The 19197-nt window shown below is 56.2% G+C and overlaps 5 protein-coding genes across 5 annotated transcripts; 1 reads left to right on the top strand and 4 right to left on the bottom strand.

The window, feature by feature from the left end:
* Positions 1–7933: 7933 nt before the first annotated feature.
* IUM83_19575 (uncharacterized protein) lies at positions 7934–8806 on the bottom strand (the record flags this gene model as incomplete). Its single annotated transcript, XM_067944627.1, has 1 exon — positions 7934–8806. One exon carries the CDS (start codon positions 8804–8806, stop codon positions 7934–7936), a length of 873 nt encoding a protein of 290 aa, XP_067792979.1.
* Positions 8807–10533: 1727 nt separating this feature from the next.
* On the bottom strand, positions 10534–12353 carry IUM83_19574 (Copia protein; the record flags this gene model as incomplete). Its single annotated transcript, XM_067944626.1, has 2 exons — positions 10534–10953; positions 11034–12353. 2 exons carry the CDS (start codon positions 12351–12353, stop codon positions 10534–10536), a joined length of 1740 nt encoding a protein of 579 aa, XP_067792986.1.
* Positions 12354–12661: 308 nt separating this feature from the next.
* IUM83_19573 (Integrase catalytic core protein) lies at positions 12662–14050 on the top strand (the record flags this gene model as incomplete). The annotated part of the gene is made up of 1 exon (XM_067944625.1): positions 12662–14050. One exon carries the CDS (start codon positions 12662–12664, stop codon positions 14048–14050), a length of 1389 nt encoding a protein of 462 aa, XP_067792962.1.
* A 296-nt stretch (positions 14051–14346) lies between these two features.
* IUM83_19572 (putative integrase) lies at positions 14347–15387 on the bottom strand (the record flags this gene model as incomplete). The annotated part of the gene is made up of 1 exon (XM_067944624.1): positions 14347–15387. One exon carries the CDS (start codon positions 15385–15387, stop codon positions 14347–14349), a length of 1041 nt encoding a protein of 346 aa, XP_067792991.1.
* Positions 15388–17113: 1726 nt separating this feature from the next.
* On the bottom strand, positions 17114–18607 carry IUM83_19571 (Copia protein; the record flags this gene model as incomplete). The annotated part of the gene is made up of 1 exon (XM_067944623.1): positions 17114–18607. The coding sequence occupies one exon, from the start codon at positions 18605–18607 to the stop codon at positions 17114–17116; it is 1494 nt and encodes a 497-aa protein (XP_067792990.1).
* Between the last annotated feature and the right edge of the window lie 590 nt (positions 18608–19197).

The following is a 19197-nucleotide window of genomic DNA, read 5'->3' as shown; positions in this document are numbered from 1 at the left end:
ACGACCCTCCCGAATTCCGACTGGGGCCCGGCCAAAGGTATGGGTGGTGGAAAGAGCACAACCCTGAGGACACCAAGAAAGTGGCGATGGTGCATGGCGCTGTGAACAATTATCGAACGGATATCCTCCTGGACTCCGGAGCATCTGTTAGCATGGTGAGTTTGGACCTTGCGCGTAGGCTCAAACTCCGGCTTAAGTTTTGCAAACAGCTCCGGGTGTCTGGACTGGGTGGTGTCCCGACGATTATCACGGCTACTACCGAGGTGAAGATTACCTTGGGACCTCGCGTGGTCTACATTATGGAACTATGGGTCGCGAACATTGGCGAAGGTGTGGATGTGCTTCTCGGTATGAACTTCATGTACTCGGCTGGGGTTCGATTGTGTGTTCAGGAAGGGTTGGTCAAGCTGCCGGACGAAGAGACGGTACTGTTAGCTGGTCGGACTGCGGACCACATGGGACGTGGCCTGGACCTGGCCGTCACTCCGAAAGAGAGTCTGTACTTAGCCCCAGGTGAGGCGGCCGTCGTCCGAATTGACTACGGTCAGAGCAATCCGCAACGCGAAGTCGTTTGGGCTGGGCGAGGTGACCGCTGGGTTACGCAGATTATCTATGCTGCGAAGTCCTGGCCAGTTGCTGTGAAGGTGGTTAACATCTCGGACAAGACAGTCTGGATTGACCCTCGAACGGCGGTGGCCCGGGTTGTGGAGTTTGGATTTTTCCCGACAGCCGGAAGGTTTGTCCGTCCAGGATTACGGAGGTATCGAGAATGGCAAGTGATGATTTATGAAAGTACCAACTCGAGGGAGCTCAGAGAGCGTGAGGAACGGCTCGCTCGAGCGCAGCAGAGTTCCGAACCGCCGTGTGTCCAAACTCCCGATTACACGTGGCCCACGAAGTTACTCACTCGGTCACCGGCTGATTCGGCGAAGGTGCACATGGTGCGCCTGCAGCCGAAACCTGGCGTGAAGACGGAAGGTCGTTGCCCGGATCAGACTCCTCGCCTTTCGGAAACCGAGATATCCGGAGCGTCCGAAGGAGAATACACGGTTCCTGAGGCTGCTCCAGGTGAGGTACCCGGACCAGGCGAGAATGTTGAGAATGCGAGCTCGGTGTCCGAAGTTGCGAAGGTCCAGCTGGTAACGATCGAAGATCCTGATAGGAACCCGGATGAGGACTCCGGTTCGGACTTGGACGAGTTTTATGACGCGATCAGTTTTGACGATGAGTGTCTGACCGAGTACGTTCCGGAAATCCCCGTTGGAGTCAAGCCGAATGTTGATCGGAGCCCTGAACGATCGTCTATTCCGGTCCGAAGGCTCGAAGTGGAGTACGAACGATGCATGCAAATGAGTGCGGAAGAACTGAACCTGGAACCAGCCGTGTACATCCACGAAGGTAGTGAGTTGCTGGCTCAGCTGCGCGACGAACTGGCCATGCTTCCGGAACTCCAAGAGTTGAGTCCAAGGTGTGATATCGAGAAGGCCGACGTTGGAGAACCTGGACGGACTACTTCGGCCGAAGAGGAGAAACTTCGAATGCACCTGAGGTATCACCACAAGATATTCTTGGGAGACGGGAATGCTGCCCCCGCGCCGGCTCGTGGAGTGTGGTGTGATCTAGATGTCGGTGATGCTAAACCAGTTGCTCAGCGTCCGAGGTCAATCGCCCCACACTTAGCGATCAAGGTCTACGAGTTGCTGAAGAAGCTCTTAGAGACAGGGCTGATAGAACACTCCGAATCGCTGTGGGCTTCCCCGATCATCATCGTCCTGAAGAAGAACGGCGTGGACATCCGGATGTGTATCGACTACCGAGTGGTGAATGGATTCATTCAACTGTCCAATTATCCTCTGCCTTTGATCGACGATCTATTGATTGGCTTTGAGAGTGCAATGTGGTTTATGAGTCTGGACATGGCGAGTGGATTCTGGGCCATCCGGATGACTAAGCGTGCGAAGCTGATCTCGGCCTTCGTCTGTCCGTTCGGGCACTTCCAGTGGGTTCGGATGCCGTTTGGACTCAAGAATGCCCCTCTCGTCTACCAGGCAGTGATTAATAACTGCCTGTGGGGTTTCGTGAGACTGTCCCCGGAAGAAGAATTGGAGGTGGACCAAGATGTTCTGGACTTCCTGAGCTTGGACCCGTCCAGGAGTGACTCCGAAGGCCAAGTGTTGGCACTGACGGATACAGCGACGGTGTTCCAGAGGAACATCCCTGCTCCAGACAGCATGGGTCCGGTTTTGGGACGGAGCTCGTATATTGATGACATCGCACATGGCGCGCCCACCTGGGACAAGCTTTGTGAGGATTTGAATGTTCTTCTATTCCGCTTGCGCTACTGGAATATTTCTGTGAGTCTCCCGAAAAGTGAGTTTGGGAAGCTGTCGATTCCATACCTGTCGCACGAAATTAGTGCAGAGGGGATTCGGGCAGTTCCGAAAATCGCTAAGGGAGTTCAAGACCTGCCATTCCCGAAGACTCTGAAAGGAGTGCAGTCCTTCCTTGGAAGTCTGAACTACTATCATAAGTTTATTGAAGACTTTCCGGTAGTGGCTGCAGTCTTGTACGAGCTTTCAGACGACCAAGTGCAAGCCGGACGAGATCTCACCAGGGCCAAGGCTGCGTTCGAGATTCTCAAGAAGAAGATCGTTTCAACCCCACTGCTCCGGCATCCAGACCGGACAAAGCCGTTCGTGATCATCCCACATGCTAACCGTTGGGCTGCTTGCGCGGTCCTCGGTCAGGAATACGATGGAAAGATCCAACCGGTGCGATTTACTGGACGAGTTCTGAATGATGCTGAGCTCCGTTATCACATAGCTGAAAAGGAGGTGATTGCTGTGCTAAGAGTCCTTCAAGTCTTCCGAACACTTCTCGAGGGTTGTCACCTGGAAGTCTACACTCGGCACTCAGTCTTCAAGTGGATACTCCAGTCGAAGTCTGCTGACGGACGCTGTGTTCCGTGGGGGGTTATGCTCTCACACTGGGACATCACCGTCCGGAAGGTCCAGAAGGATGAAGACGGTCTGGCGGCTATCATGGGAGCTGGGATCACCCCGCGTGAGCATTTGGACGAAGTCGCAGAAGCACTGATACCTGCCAAGGGACGCGTTCAGAAGCCCCCAGTTCTCAGTGTGGAGATGCTCGACGATACCTATCAGGGCGTCGTCCTGAGTTTCGACGGTGCGGCCAAGACGTCGACTCGGCAAGGAAGCTGCGGGTGTATTCTCTGGCAGCTCCCCGGCTGGAAGGTGCTCGAAGCCCGAGGTTTCGTTTTGGACGACGTGACAGTCAACGATGCGGAGTATCATGGATTCCTGAAAGGAGTCCAGATGGCGCTCGACCGTCAGGTCGAAGACTTGGTGGTTGTGGGAGACTCTCGGATCGTGATTCAACAAGTCCAAGGTCTCATCAACTGTCACCAGCCGAACCTCCAGAAACACTTGGCTGAGTGTGAAGTCCAGAGGGATAAGTTCCGGACGTTGCGACTGGTCCATGTTAAGCGCGAGTACAATCAAGCTGCCGACTACCTGACGTCGAAGACGCTGGCACTCGGAGGGTCCTGGACTGTTCAGGATTCCGAAGAGCGGACACACCTGGAAAGAGTGTCGAAGATTGCGGAGAGGCTGATGAAGCCAAAGGTGGTCCATCTGGAAGGAGACCTATCTCCGCGTCCTGAGACTTCGGCCCGGATGGAAGGTGACGCAGTGGCTGCAGACTCACAATCCGCGCCGCTCTCTCGTGCGGCAAGAGTCTTCGCCGCGTTGACGAGGTCGAAGGCCAGGGACACCGTACATCCGGATCCGGGAGTTGAGGACATTGCTCCTCCTGGTGATGGTGAACCTCAGCGACCCATGGGTCCCCTCGAGTATCAGACCGAACGGTGGAGACGTATCAGGACGCACCAGGATCAGGATGCTTACTTGTCCGAAATCAAGTCGTTCCTGAAAGGGGATATCGACGGATTCTCGCCGAGAAGGCTCCGCAAGATTGCTAAGGTGGCGGACTTGTTTGCGTTAGATGCTCGGAATGTGTTATACCGTCTGGCCCGATCGACTCGAGACCGCCCTCGCGACTTTGAAGATGAGCCGAGACTGGTGATCCCGGAATCCCTGCGGCCAGACATGCTGCACTACGCACACGAGGATTTCCAAGGTGGCCACCAAGGCATCACCCGGACGTACGAGAGACTCCGTTCGGAATTCTACTGGCCAGGGATGTACGCTGATGTTGAGCGCTGTGTCAAGGAGTGTGTTGACTGTGCGAGTGGCAAGGGACGACCGCCCAACGAAGGACCGTCGCCCGGAAATATTGAGCCCAGACGTCCGTTCGAAGTTGTCTCGATGGACTTTGTCACTCACATGCCGGAGTCCGAACGTGGAAACACCTTTCTGTTGTTGTTCCAGGATGCGTTTTCCGGTTTCGTGATGTGCAAGCCCATGCGGTCGACTACTGCTCAAGACGTCGCAGAGGTCTACGAAGAATGTGTGTTCCGGAGGTTTGGAGCGAGCTCCATGGTCCGACATGATCAGGACCCCGCTTCATGAGTGAGGTCTTCACACGGTTCAGAGAACTTCTGGGAAGCAAGCAGCGAGCCACTCTCGCTTATCATCCGCAAGCTAATGGTCAACAGGAGCGGTCCGTCCAGACTGTCGTTCGAAGTATCCGAGCGTACATTGCTGAGGCGGACCAAAGTGACTGGGACGACCACGCGGAGAGGCTCATGTTCGCTCTGAACACGTCGTTCGATGCCACGCGTCTGGATACACCCTTCTACCTAGTGCATGGTTGGGACGCTCAAGGGACGCTGTCTGCGATGTTGGGTCCGAAACCCTCTAGCGTTCCGGAGCGGACTGCCTATGAGTGGCGTCGGAAGCTTCAACGACAATATAGCTACGCGCAAGCATGTGCCGAGGATCTGCAGAAGAAGGCGAAACGCCAGCGTTCTGAGGTCCAGACGCAAAGGTGGAGAGAGCTGTCCGCACGACTGAAGTCTGGGTTCGAGAAGGGAGATTCGGTCTGGCTATACATTCCGAAAGTCCAGCCGGGTCTCAGCCGTAAACTTGCCCACATGTGGCATGGCCCCTTCCGGATTGAAGTGATGCACGACAACTTCCGAGTCAAGCTCAAGATTGGTGACACAGGGTACCGGGTTAATCCCTGGGTCCATGTCAGTCGACTTAAGCCACGTGCCCTCTTCCCGAAGCGTCCAGTCGGAGAGGTCGAAGTGTCCGGAGACGATGATTTCGACGCGGCCTTACTTCCGGAGGACAGCTGGGAGCCAGACTCCGAGCGTGACGAGTATGAAGTGGAGAATATTCTGGACCTCAGGTGGTCTAAACGGACCCGAACGTCTAGACGCACTCGAGAGTACCTCGTTAAGTGGAAAGGGTATGACGACCCCGAATGGTTGCCCGTGTCTCAGCTCAGTTGTGGAGCATTGTTGTACGCGTTCAATCAAGGTGCACGTGCACGAGCCCGGTTCCAGACAATGCAGGCTGGGGACGATCACCCCAGAGCCTAGTACATGTCTGAACTGGATCGACTGCGCGGATGTGCCCCTCGACGGAATGTGCTTTGAATCGATAGATTTGCGATGTGAGTTCAGATATGATATTTTCAGAGTGTCAAGTGGAGAACGAGTGGAGAGTTTCGGAAAGACGAAGCTTGGAGTTTGAGAAGTTTGGAGTTTCAGGACTGAGGTGACAAAGGGATAAGAATGAGGAAAACGTAGAAGATGTATTCAAGAGGAATTACGCATAATGAGTGCGGACGCTACGCCTGCGACTTGGTCCGGAGATTAATCTTCGATCGAGTCACGCTGTCCGGCTGGAATCAGAGTGCGGCGAACATCTTCCGGCAGATGGGCGATGCGCTCGTCGTCCGAAGAGCAGAGTCCCCATTCCGTACGGGCCGGCTCGCGAGCATCCAGAAGCTCCATCTGTTCCTTCAGAGTGTAGCGGACATCGGTTCCCGGCTTGGTGTGGTCCCGACTCATCAGGATCCAGTAGCAGACACGCTTGGGAAACTTCCAGATGCCCGGCTCGTTCCAGATGGAAGCCGGGACGACCTTGTCAATGTGCTTCTCCTTGGTGGCAGCCCGCTTCCTGATGCTCTCATGGTTCTTGCCACGCCGGAGGCTGAGCTTCCGGACAAACTTGGAGTCGCAGTCTCGATCCAGCACGATCCAGTGGAGCGCATGCCAAAACGCCTCTGCATTGTCTTCCATGAAATCAATCCAATCTTCGATTGCCTTGATCGCACTTGTGCTGAGACTGGAACGTCGGTGGAAGAAGAACTCCGCCCGGCGCTCGCCGGACATCTTGACCCAAGGGCGTGTAGCCAGGAATTCCTTGAGCTCGTCGGGTTGACAACGGTCTTTCAAGATGTCCAGATCGTGTCGATTTGGCTCGAAATCCGGAAAACCCAGCGTCTGGAACGGTGCATGTGCGGTCGGACTACCAGGTTTCATGCGGACACCAAAATACATCCAGGACACTTCATTCGGGCCAGGCGACTCAATCAGTCGTCGCTCTTTCGCCGTCAGTTTAGCCGGACGCTTGGCCGCGAGTGCAGTCGGGCCTCCAGAGCTGCGACGTTTCGACTTTCCAGACTTGGACTCCGCCTTGACCCCGGATCTGGACTTCTTCCTGGACGACAACTTGGATTCTGTCTCCGGCTTGAGCTTCTTGGGCGTGCCCGATTCAGCTGAGGATTGACTCAGACGTCGGCGCTTGGAGGCTCGCTTAGCAATGCTAGGAGGGATGCCATCCGGAGAGCCGTCATCATCATCGTCTGCCTCACCGTGGTCGGATACTTCGCCTGCGTCATCATCCCCGTTGCCTCCGTCATATTCGTCGTCGACACCGTCATCCGGATCTTGCTGAGGGTCGTATTCCTCGTCCTTGTCTTCAGCCTCGTCATCATCGTCGTCCTCGTCATCTTCGAGCTCGGCTGCGTCGGGATTGAGACTCAGGAGTGAGCCATCCCACTCTGGAACATCGTCGTCGACCTTGCGCAGACTGTCCAGAGCAACCGAGGCGACTGACAGGTAACGACGCGGCACATGCTTAGTCCACAGCGCAGTATCCAGACGGTGCCAGCGCATCATCGACACGAGCATGGCCACTAGGTGATACAAGGGGAACCTCGAGTGGAGACACTTGTCCTGATTGATCAAGTCTAGTGCATCCGGGAATTCCAGACCATCCTTCATCAGGAGCTGGAGATCTGGACGCAAGTCCTTCCAGACGACCGGATAGTCCGCCAAGTGCGCCCGGGCCTTCGCGCTCGACAAAGGCAGAGGCGATTCCTCTGGACGGCACCGAGAGCTCGAGTCCGGAACCCAGTCTGTTGGGAACTCCTGCGCTTGGTCCGGAGCCACCTTGCTCGACTTGGACTTTGACTTGGGAAGGGACTCCGCTTGACCCGAACGTTTGCGCTTGGACCCGGACGCCTTGGACGGTGAACCCTGCGACAAGTCGATGACAGGACCCGGCGGAGGCGGCTCACTCTCCTTGGTCTCCTCGTCCTCGTCCGCAGGCGGGTCCAGCCGGACGAAGCTTGGTGCCTGGAAACCCAGGTTGTCGTTGGCCATGACCGTAATGACAGTCTGCCACTCTGGAGGGACTGGGGTTCCAGACTCCAGATGGTCCAGGAGGTCGCGGAGCCTAGGCCAATTCATCATGACCGCCGCGTGCGCGTGGAGAAAGTTCATCACATGAGCCGTTCGGAGACGCGGCCCTTGGGACCGTGGAGCCAGGGGTGGTCGAGACGCCCGCGCGACCTTCAGCTCCGCTTCCAAAGTCTTGACTTGAGCGCGCAAGCCCCGGACGTCGCTCTCACGCTCCTCCATCAGAAGTAGGAAGTCAGCACGCGCTTGAGCCATGGCCGCGTTCTTCTCTTTCTGGAGCCCCGCCACTTTGGAAACTCAGTAGTCCGCTTGGAACTGCTGCGCGCGCTTGAGCCGAAGAACTTCCTCCTGAAGTTCGACCTCCGACTTCACTGCTGCGTCCTGTCCCAGTCGACGCTTGATCATGTCGTACTTGGCTGTCACCTTCCGAAGGAGGGATACCGTTCCGAATGTGCGATAGGCCAGTTGCTTGGCGTCGAACTGAGACAGGATGCTCGCCAGCTCGCGCTTGACACGGAAGCTCTTGAGTTGGGCCGTGAGCTCGGACTCCGAAAGCGGATCCTCGCGCGGAGTCAAGATGAAGTCGCTGATGACATCGTCTTCCTCGAAGAAGTCATAGAGGTGAGCCAACTCAGCAGCCCCCGGACTCTCCATCTGGACCAATGCCTCCAGACCGCCGAAGCCATCTTGCAGGAAGGTCCTGCCGTCGTTGTGTCTCTCGGTCGCCGGAATCCCGACAACCCGGACGGTGGTGTCTGGAGCCTCCCCTGGCGCGATGTCAAACGCCTCAGGCTGACTAGGCGTGGAGCCCTGCCCGGACGAAAGCCGACCCTGCGCTTGGAGAACCTTCGCTTGCTCTGTGTCGAGCGTTTGAAGGCTCTTGAGGATCGCGGCACCTGACCCTTGTGGCTGATTCGCCGGGCTCGAGGCTCTTCTGCTGGGTGGAGGCGTGGGCGTCTGGTTCTTGGATCCGGAGGCCGGAGTCCCCCCTTTCGGGGCGGGCGGCTGCCACTCCGTCTCCTCCTCCTCCTCCTCCTCTTCCTCCGCCTCGCTCTCATCGCTCGAGCTACGAGAGGCGCTCGGACGAGGTCTATTGCCTACGCCTGATGTGGCGGAGCCAGCCCCGGCCGGGGCGCTACTCGCGGCGCTCGTTGCAGGCGCGACCACCATCGTCTTGTTTGGCTGATGGGAAATCGCGATTTGGCTGCGTTTCGACGAAAGAAGTTTCCGATTGATGTTTTGCGACCCGATTGGCTGACGCGACATGGGACAAAGAAGGGAGGCCACCTCTGCGAGCTGGGCTACTTTGCCGCCCTCCGGACCACTCCGACGTTTGGACATTTTCGTCCGCCTTGCTACGCGTGGTCTCATCGCAACCTATCAGTTCGGGAGTAAATTCCTCTATGAGAGATTGGGATGAGAGGGACGGTTGACACGAAGCGGCTCCAGAAAATTTGCCCAAGTCTCTGCTCAGTGACCCGGCCAGCGACAGGCCCGTAAGACATGCGACGGAAGAGCACAAGAGAAGAGCGAAGACACAAGCGAGAAAGAAGACTCAAGCAAGTCCAGACAGAGAGCCGAAGAAGATTGCTCAAGATCGTCCAGACTCCCGCCATAGTAAAGTCAAGTCAAACTCCAGACTCATTGGTCTCCGGACCCCGGACGCAGGATTCCAGACACCAGGCTCCGGACGAAGATCTTCGATGGGCGACCGGTCGCGCCCTGTCCCAGCCTGATTTGTACCCAGAAAGGCCTTCCAAGTTTCAAGTATACTCCGACCAAGATGTTAACGACCGACCATGATATGTTATGCACTGACCAGATTCCTGCCCTATCCATGACCTGCTCGACATGCGACGTGATTACGCCACGCCCCGACTATAGTGAAACCAAGATAAAAGAGCTGATTCCAGAGAGAACAGTGGATACAGAAGCCTAAGAAAAGATAATCAGAGAGTTCAATTTGCCAAGAAGGGCGCAAGTGCTTCCCCGTCCCCAGGGACGAGGTGTGCTGTCAAGTAAGCGAGAGGAACAAGCCTCGACCGGAGGGATTAACCCTGCCGGCGGCCCTAAGCTACAAGACCTGCGCTTGGACGCGTCGTGACCGCGAATACCGCCGTGGAACTCTCCCAAAGGCTAAGACCAAGTTAGGCGGTGATCGGGCGACGCGCGCTCCGAAGTGACCTGTCCTATTTCATATTCCAGTTGTTGGTCCTCCATTCGGAGGTCCCATTTCATATTAACTGCGTTTCTAGGAGGTTGTGTGTAGTCACCCCTAGATCCGATTGATTGACTACTGTGTGATAGGATTGTATATTGTCTGACCGGAGGTTGTTCTCCTTTTTCGGAGTTGAACATTTGGAGAGTCTTCCGCCTGGAGCTAATTATCTCCTTGCGGGAGCTGGTGCGCGTGAGTGAAGGGTGCTTTCGGACTCGACCGGTGGTCCGGAAGAAACTCCAGTAGACCGGTGTACGGGCCCCCCGCTCAAGGGCCCCCCAAAGAATAAGTAGCGGCTGTATATTTGTATATTTGCATATTAACTCTCTGATTTTGAAGGTTTGGCTGGAAGGATCTGCTTGTGATCTCAACCTCAGTCGTGGAGACCTACGTTTGAAGTAACGTAAGCGCTCTACACCCAAGACCTTATCATTGTGAAGACAACTCATCAGGTGGAGTTCGTTCTATCGAAGATAAACGACACCTACAGGGATTCACAAGGTCACACGCCACCTCCGCTGGGAGCACCTAGTGCTGCTATCGGAGTCTGACCCCATTGGGAAAATCCGTAAGGAGGAGTAATTCTCCGGACGGGCGGCCCCGTGGCATCGTGCTATACACCTGGGCGGCAAAAGGCGCTCACCCGCCTCGCCACAGTCCCGTAATCCTCGTCCCATCATCACACGAATGATGGCGGCACCACTGAGTGAAGGTCACACCGGTACCTTACTGGTACACCGCAGCTGGTCGAGGCGATCCCTTGACAACAATACCAAACCGTGGGCTGCACTTCGATGCCGTGGTCTTCGTAGTACGCCAAGAGCGAATTGGTCGCGAACTCCTTGGCTCCGTCATGGCGCACGAACTTCACCCTGGCATCGAATTGCTTCTCCACCTTGGTGATGAATCGGCGCAAGCAGCCTTCGCTCTCCGACCTGGCTCGCAGACAGAATCCCGACATGCAGCCGCTGGCTTCGTCCGTGATGAGCAACAGGTAGCGGCTGCCACCCAGCGACTCTTCTTCCATGGGCCCGTAGATGTCGAAGTGGAGGAACTCGAACGGCTTGTACTTGCGCTTGTTCGGGTTGCTTGGGAAGGGCTTTGCACCATTTTCCCTTGTTGGCACCCACGACATTGGCTTGACTTCTTCGACGATGTCGGCATTTTCGCACCCGTCACCATGCCACTTGAGACCATCTTCCGAAGAACGTCATTCGGCGCGTGACCCAAACGCGCATGAAGATCCACCGCGTTGACCGACGCCTTGGACACCGAATTCGCAGCGCAGCTTGGGACTCGGAGCCAGTAGAGACCGTCGATCAGGTCCGCGGAAGCCACGATTTTCTTCGACTTCTTCTGTGCGATGTGCATTTCAGCACCATCAAACACCACCTTGAACAGTCCGCTTCGGTTGATCTGCGGCACCGAGAGCAGGTTCTTGTTCATGCTTGGGACATACAGTGCATCTTGAATGCGGATGTCGCGCTCCTTGCCGTTGGGCAAAGTGACCCGCTGCACCACCGTCCCGACTCCCATGATCTTGGCCGTGTTGCCGTTGGCGACCGTGAGTTCACCTTCGTCGCACACCTTGATGTCGACAAACTTGGCCTTGTCGTTGCAGATGTGGTGCGTGGCACCACTGTCGATCGCCCATGAGCCTTGAAACTTGTTGGTCCTGGAGACTCCACACTCCATAGAGACCGCGAACGCGACGCAGTCGTCATCGCTGTCGTCACGCCACTGGACGTTGTTCGCACCGCGACCAGACCGGCCACGTCGTGCACCTCGATTCTCCTCCTTCTGCTTGGTCCAGCACTTTTCCACGACGTGCCCCGATTTTCCGCAGTACGTGCAGTGGCGACTTTCACGCTCGGCATTGAAGGCCCTCGCAGCGTCTTCAATCTTCACCTGAGCCGTCTTCTCGCCCTGCCGCTTGATGTGCTCATTCGTGAGCACCTTGATCACATCTTGAGTGCGCAGCTCTGCGTTGCTCATCTCCAAGTTGAGAACGACGTTCTCGAAACTCTTGGGCAGACTCCTGAGCAAGCAGATCGCCACGTCTTCATCCTCCATCTTGGCGCCGATGTTGCTGAGCTTGGCGCTGATGTTGAGGACTTCATTGCAATGATGAAGCACATTGCCGCCTTCTGCCATCTCCATGCTGAAGAGCTGGCGCTTCAGGTAGATGCGTCCAGCCTTCTGCGACCCCCCGTAGAGCGAACGCAGTCGCGTCCAGGCCACCCACGCTTCCTCGCAGTCGTCGACCACATGATGGTAGTCAGCATCCATGTGGAGCAACATCAGGCCGAACGCGATGTTGCTCGACTTGACGTAGTCGTCCTTGGCCCTCGTGTCCGCGAAGCTTGGTTTCGTCTCGCGGTTCACGACGCTCCACACCGACTTGGTCAGGAACACGCCACGCATGTAGCGGTTCCACGTGGCGTAGTTGTCGCCGTTGAACTTGTCGATGGAGATCTTGGTGTCTTGGACAGAGGACATGGTGCTTGGGCTCATCACCTGAAGAAGGTCGTACTGGGATCTTGCACTTGGAGGCTTGGTCGTAGACACCGCCGAGGCTTGGGGCGAGGCGAGGAAGGTCACTTGGGGGGTTGAATCGAAATTCAGAAGTGATTGGATTGTTGGAGCTTACACCCTCGGCTAGTGCTAAAGACACGCGGCCGTGCGTCCTATCAACTAGTGCGTCTAATCAACCATCATTCTACACTACTCGTCCAATCAACCTACTCGTCTAATCAACGTGTGGTCGTATTGGACCGGTTCGGTTAACCGGTTCGGGTACCTCGGAACTGGTACACTGTACCAAGGTTCAGTACCCTGCAACAGCTCGGCTCGTCGCGAAAGGCTTCGTGCAGAAGTATGACATCGACTACACCGAGACGTTTTCGCCCGTGGTCAAGTACGTCACGCTGCGAATGATCATTGCGTTTGCCAAGTACTTCGGAAGGCCGATGGACCAGCTCGACGTGGTGACTGCGTTCCTGTACGGCTTGATGAAGGAGAAGGTGTTCTGCAGCGTGCCTGAAGGCGTGGAACTGGACGACGGTTTCGACTGCGTGGAACTGCTCAAGGCGATTTACGGGCTCAAGCAAGCTTCGCGAGTTTGGAACGAGACCTTCGACGAGTACGTGCGCTCCATCGGTTTTCGCGTGTCAAGCTACGACCCCTGCCTCTACGTCAAGGTCGTCGACGGCGAATGTGTTCTGCTGCTGGTTTACGTGGACGACGTGTTGGTGACCGGAAGCTCGGCGGAAATGATCGCGGAAGTCAAGCGCCAACTCAAGTCGCGGTTCGAGATGACCGACAGTGGCAAGTGCTCCTTCATCCTCGGGATCGAGGTGGTCGACAACGCGGATGGCAGTGTTACGCTGAGCCAAGCTCGCTACATCAACGACATCCTGGAGCGCTTCGGCATGCAAGACTGCAAACCCGCTGCAAGTCCGGTCGACATCAGGATGAAGCTGGTGTCAAGCGACGCCATGACCAAGTTGGACGCGCCATTTCGCGAGGCTGTCGGTGCACTCATGCACTTGATGACATCGACTCGCCCGGACATTGCGTTCGCTGTCGGCTACGTGTCACGCTTCATGGAGAACCCGCAAGTCGAGCACTGGATTGCGGTCAAGCGCATCTTCCGCTACCTTCAAGGGACCAAGTCGCACGGAATCCGTTTTTCGGCGGGCAAGGACATCGACTTTCAAGGTTACTCGGATGCCGACTGGGCTGGTGATCTCAGTGATCGCAAGTCTACGTCGGACTACCTGTTCCAAGTCGCCGGTGGACCGATCTCGTGGGGTTCCAAGAAGCAGTCAAGTGTGTCGCTGTCGACAAGCGAGGCCGAATACATCGCACTGAGTTTAGCGATTCAAGAATGCAAGTGGGTGCACAAGCTGCTGTGCGAGATCCTGGTTGCTGCGGGCGGAGTCACGCCCGAGTTGAAGATTTTCGAAGACAACCAGTCGTGCATCAAGATGACCAAGAACCCCGTGAACCATGGCCGCGCCAAGCACATCGACATCAAGTACCATCACATCCGCGACGAAGTCAAGCGCGGCGAAGTGATCGTCGAGTACTGCGAGACTGCCACCATGCTGGCCGACATCATGACCAAGGGACTTGCCGGACCACGCCACAAGGACTTGACGGCTGCGCTCGGCGTTCACGCGTGTTCGCATTGAGGGGGCGTGTTGCAGGGTGTTGCAGGGTACTGGACCTTGGTACACTGTACCAGTTCCGAGGTACCCGAACCGGTTAACCGAACCGGTCCAATACGACCACACGTTGATTAGACGAGTAGGTTGATTGGACGAGTAGTGTAGAATGATGGTTGATTAGACGCACTAGTTGATAGGACGCACGGCCGCGTGTCTTTAGCACTAGCCTAGGGTGTAAGCTCCAACAATCCAATCACTTCTGAATTTCGATTCAACCCCCCAAGTGACCTTCCTCGCCTCGCACCAAGCCTCGGCGGTGTCTACGACCAAGTCAACCAGTGCAAGACCCCAGTACGACCTTCTTCAAGTTCGGCGCGAATTGCCTTGCGCCACTGGACTTGGTCTGGTCCGTTCACAGCTTCTTGAAACGTCTTCGGCTCCGCGCTGTCACTTGCTTCCACAGCATTCGCACTTGCACGCCAGAACATGGGCGGAGTCGAGCCGTCTTCATCGTCCTCTTCCGACTTTTCTTCTTGCGCCGCCGTAGATTCGCGTTGGTCTTGGTCACCCGAGGATCCAGGCGCACTTGCTTCTTCGAGCCCAGCACTGCGACGAGGACGCCGAACGTTGTCGCGATCTTGGTTGTCCGGACGCGATATGCACTTCCCCGCCTGCGTGAACACCCTTGTGCCGGAGTCCTCGGAGACTTGCATGTCGTCGAAAACGTCGGTAAGTCGGTTGACTTCTTCACCATCGGCAGCCTTGGAGTCGTCGAAGCTTGACTCATCGAATGTGACATCGCGAGAAATCACCACCTGCCCCGCCTCGATGTCATAAACTCGATACGCCTTGGAACGCTCCTCGTAACCCATGAAAATTCCTTCACGAGCTTTCGGGTCCCACTTGAGTCGCTTCTCCTTCGGCGTCAAAACGTAGGCCTTGCACCCGAAGATCCGCATGTGCTTGACGTCGGGCTTGGACTTGTAGACGATCTCGAACGGAGTTTTGTCGGGCGACTTGGGGGACGGCAGACGATTCTTGATGTAAATCGCCGTCATCGCTGCTTCCGCCCAGAACGTCTTGTCCAACCCGGCGTAGTGAAGCATGCTGCGGTCGATGGTCACGATGGTTCGGTTGGCGCGTTCATTCGTCGCGTTCGTTTGGTGCGCATACCGAACCGTGGGCTGCACTTCGATGCCGTGGTCTTCGTAGTACGCCAAGAGCGAATTGGTCGCGAACTCCTTGGCTCCGTCATGGCGCACGAACTTCACCCTGGCATCGAATTGCTTCTCCACCTTGGTGATGAATCGGCGCAAGCAGCCTTCACTCTCCGACCTGGCTCGCAGACAGAATCCCGACATGCAGCTGTGGTGTAGCGGGATCAGCAAAATCAGCGAGATTGCTAGATCCAACTTCCCAACAGCGCCCGGACACCGACTAACGGAGGGGGTACTCCGATGATCCGTGATCAGTGCTGAACTGCTCACCTTGTGTACCCGTCGGTAGGGCTGGATCTTGCTCCTCTGGTAACTTCTGAAGAGTCCAAGTGTTGAAGTAGGAACGTCTTGGCGAGACGCGGGGATCCGGTGGAGCAGCGCGGAAATCTTCACTCTGCTCGCGGTTCTTGGTCCAGATCAAGTGACTCCCGACTTGGATCTGGCGGCCTGGATCTGGATCCGGCCGAGTGGTTGCCTTGTGGTGTGTTGTAGGCCCTTGTTGCGACTTGGCAGGTCGCCCTTTGTCGTACTTGCCGCTTCCTATAGCGGGATCAGGGTAGTTGAGAGTCTTGGATCACCCGGCCAAGTAGTTAACTCCGGGTGATCTGGGATCTGCACTTGTAGGGAGTTCACTAGGAAGGTTGATCTGGCCAATATATTATCCAGATTATTCAACCAACACTAGATCTGCTACCCAGTACCTTGTCGCTTCTTGGTGGGCCAATGTTGATCCCGATTCCAGGCGAAGGCGAAGGCACTTGCGTTGTCCAAGGCAAATTAGACTCTTTGGGGGGTGAGGGCCGCTTGCTGGCGCTTGGTAGTCTTGGGGTGCGTGTGGAGCCAAATCCAATATCCACAGCGTACGTCGAGCGGGGCCAATATGTGTTTCCCCGCCGCGAGTAGACCACTTGAGCACTTCCAGGCAAATTCGACACTGATTTATGGTTATGTCCAATCCTATCCCAAAATCCTATCACCCAATCCGAGCTATCTTCCCATCTGTACCTGCCGGCTCTACGGACCACCTCTACCTTCACTGCATCGTCGCTTGTTCCCTCCGTTGAGTTGTAGCCGCCAGATCATCCACTGAGTCCCAGATCCCCAGATCACCAGATCACCAGATCACCAGATCCCCAGATCCAGATCCGCTGATCTCCGAAGTGCCTTGATCTGGGTCGGTCTGCGTTGATCTGGGGTCCCTGTGCTGTTGCAACCTCCTTTCCTCGCTTTCCTCGTCTTAGCCGTCTACCAGAGGCTTGGATCCGCCCGGGCGTACGGGATCCGGATCCAGATCCACATGGATACATGTGATCTGGATCCACCTCTCCCAAATCCGCTTGATTCACGCTGATCCTCGCTGATCTTGAGTCCTTGGGTCGTCGCAAACTCTTTTCTCCACTTCGCTTGCCATTGCCACCTCTCAGAGGCCCAGATCCGCATGGGTGCATGTGATCTGGATCTGGATTCACATGGGTACATGTGATCCGGATCCCACCGTCCCTGATCTGGGTTAATTTGTCTTGATCTGGGGTCCTTCGGCTGGCGTAAGCTCCATCCACCGCTTAGCGTATCCTAGTCATCCCTCAGAAGCTCAGATCCGCCTGGGTACAGGTGACCCGGGTCTGGATCCACATGGGTACATGTGATCTGGATCCAACTACTTCCGATAGTACGGATCTGGCCCTCTGCCGTATGTAGACGCCTTCTGTGTCATCTTGTAGTATTTCCAGTAGTCTCCCTTTGACGCCACACACATCTGACAGCCTCGATCCACCCACATCATCAGATCCCCTCGATCTGGTTTCTCGGGTGTCACTTCCGCGGTATAGTGACTCCGTCAAGATCCATCTTTTTTGCCGATTGCTCCCAATCACCCCTTTCCCGGAATTCGCTTCTCCACACAGCCGCTGGCTTCGTCCGTGATGAGCAACAGGTAGCGGCTGCCACCCAGCGACTCTTCTTCCATGGGCCCGTAGATGTCGAAGTGGAGGAACTCGAACGGCTTGTACTTGCGCTTGTTCGGGTTGCTTGGGAAGGGCTTTTGCACCATTTTCCCTTGTTGGCACCCACGACATTGGCTTGACTTCTTCGACGATGTCGGCATTTTCGCACCCGTCACCATGCCACTTGAGACCATCTTCCGAAGAACGTCATTCGGCGCGTGACCCAAACGCGCATGAAGATCCACCGCGTTGACCGACGCCTTGGACACCGAATTCGCAGCGCAGCTTGGGACTCGGAGCCAGTAGAGACCGTCGATCAGGTCCGCGGAAGCCACGATTTTCTTCGACTTCTTCTGTGCGATGTGCATTTCAGCACCATCAAACACCACCTTGAACAGTCCGCTTCGGTTGATCTGCGGCACCGAGAGCAGGTTCTTGTTCATGCTTGGGACATACAGTGCATCTTGAATGCGGATGTCGCGCTCCTTGCCGTTGGGCAAAGTGACCCGCTGCACCACCGTCCCGACTCCCATGATCTTGGCCGTGTTGCCGTTGGCGACCGTGAGTTCACCTTCGTCGCACACCTTGATGTCGACAAACTTGGCCTTGTCGTTGCAGATGTGGTGCGTGGCACCACTGTCGATCGCCCATGAGCCTTGAAACTTGTTGGTCCTGGAGACTGCACACTCCATAGAGACCGCGAACGCGACGCAGTCGTCATCGCTGTCGTCACGCCACTGGACGTTGTTCGCACCGTGACCAGACCGGCCACGTCGTGCACCTCGATTCTCCTCCTTCTGCTTGGTCCAGCACTTTTCCATGACGTGCCCCGATTTTCCGCAGTACGTGCAGTGGCGACTTTCACGCTCGGCATTGAAGGCCCTCGCAGCGTCTTCAATCTTCACCTGAGCCGTCTTCTCGCCCTGCCGCTTGATGTGCTCATTCGTGAGCACCTTGATCACATCTTGAGTGCGCAGCTCTGCGTTGCTCATCTCCAAGTTGAGAACGACGTTCTCGAAACTCTTGGGCAGACTCCTGAGCAAGCAGATCGCCACGTCTTCATCCTCCATCTTGGCGCCGATGTTGCTGAGCTTGGCGCTGATGTTGAGGACTTCATTGCAATGATGAAGCACATTGCCGCCTTCTGCCATCTCCATGCTGAAGAGCTGGCGCTTCAGGTAGATGCGTCCCGCCTTCTGCGACCCCCCGTAGAGCGAACGCAGTCGCGTCCAGGCCACCCACGCTTCCTCGCAGTCGTCGACCACATGGTGGTAGTCAGCATCCATGTGGAGCAACATCAGGCCGAACGCGATGTTGCTCGACTTGACGTAGTCGTCCTTGGCCCTCGTGTCCGCGAAGCTTGGTTTCGTCTCGCGGTTCACGACGCTCCACACCGACTTGGTCAGGAACACGCCACGCATGTAGCGGTTTCACGTGGCGTAGTTGTCGCCGTTGAACTTGTCGATGGAGATCTTGGTGTCTTGGACAGAGGACATGGTGCTTGGGCTCATCACCTGAAGAAGGTCGTACTGGGATCTTGCACTGGTTGACTTGGTCGTTGACACCGCCGAGGCTTGGGGCGAGGCGAGGAAGGTCACTTGGGGGGTTGAATCGAAATTCAGAAGTGATTGGATTGTTGGAGCTTACACCCTCGGCTAGTGCTAAAGACACGCGGCCGTGCGTCCTATCAACTAGTGCGTCTAATCAACCATCATTCTACACTACTCGTCCAATCAACCTACTCGTCTAATCAACGTGTGGTCGTATTGGACCGGTTCGGTTAACCGGTTCGGGTACCTCGGAACTGGTACACTGTACCAAGGTTCAGTACCCTGCAACAGTCGCGAAAGGCTTCGTGCAGAAGTATGGCATCGACTACACCGAGACGTTTTCGCCCGTGGTCAAGTACTTCACGCTGCGAATGATCATTGCGGTTGCCAAGTACTTCGGATGGCCGATGGACCAACTCGACGTGGTGACTGCGTTCCTGTACGGGTTGGTGAAGGAGAAG

This window comes from Phytophthora cinnamomi (assembly GCF_018691715.1).
Source record: "Phytophthora cinnamomi strain GKB4 chromosome Unknown Contig31, whole genome shotgun sequence".
In the NCBI taxonomy this organism is placed as follows: domain Eukaryota; phylum Oomycota; class Peronosporomycetes; order Peronosporales; family Peronosporaceae; genus Phytophthora; species Phytophthora cinnamomi.
The sequence above is the reverse complement of the archived record's forward strand: the minus strand, read 5'-3'. Positions and strand labels throughout refer to the sequence as shown.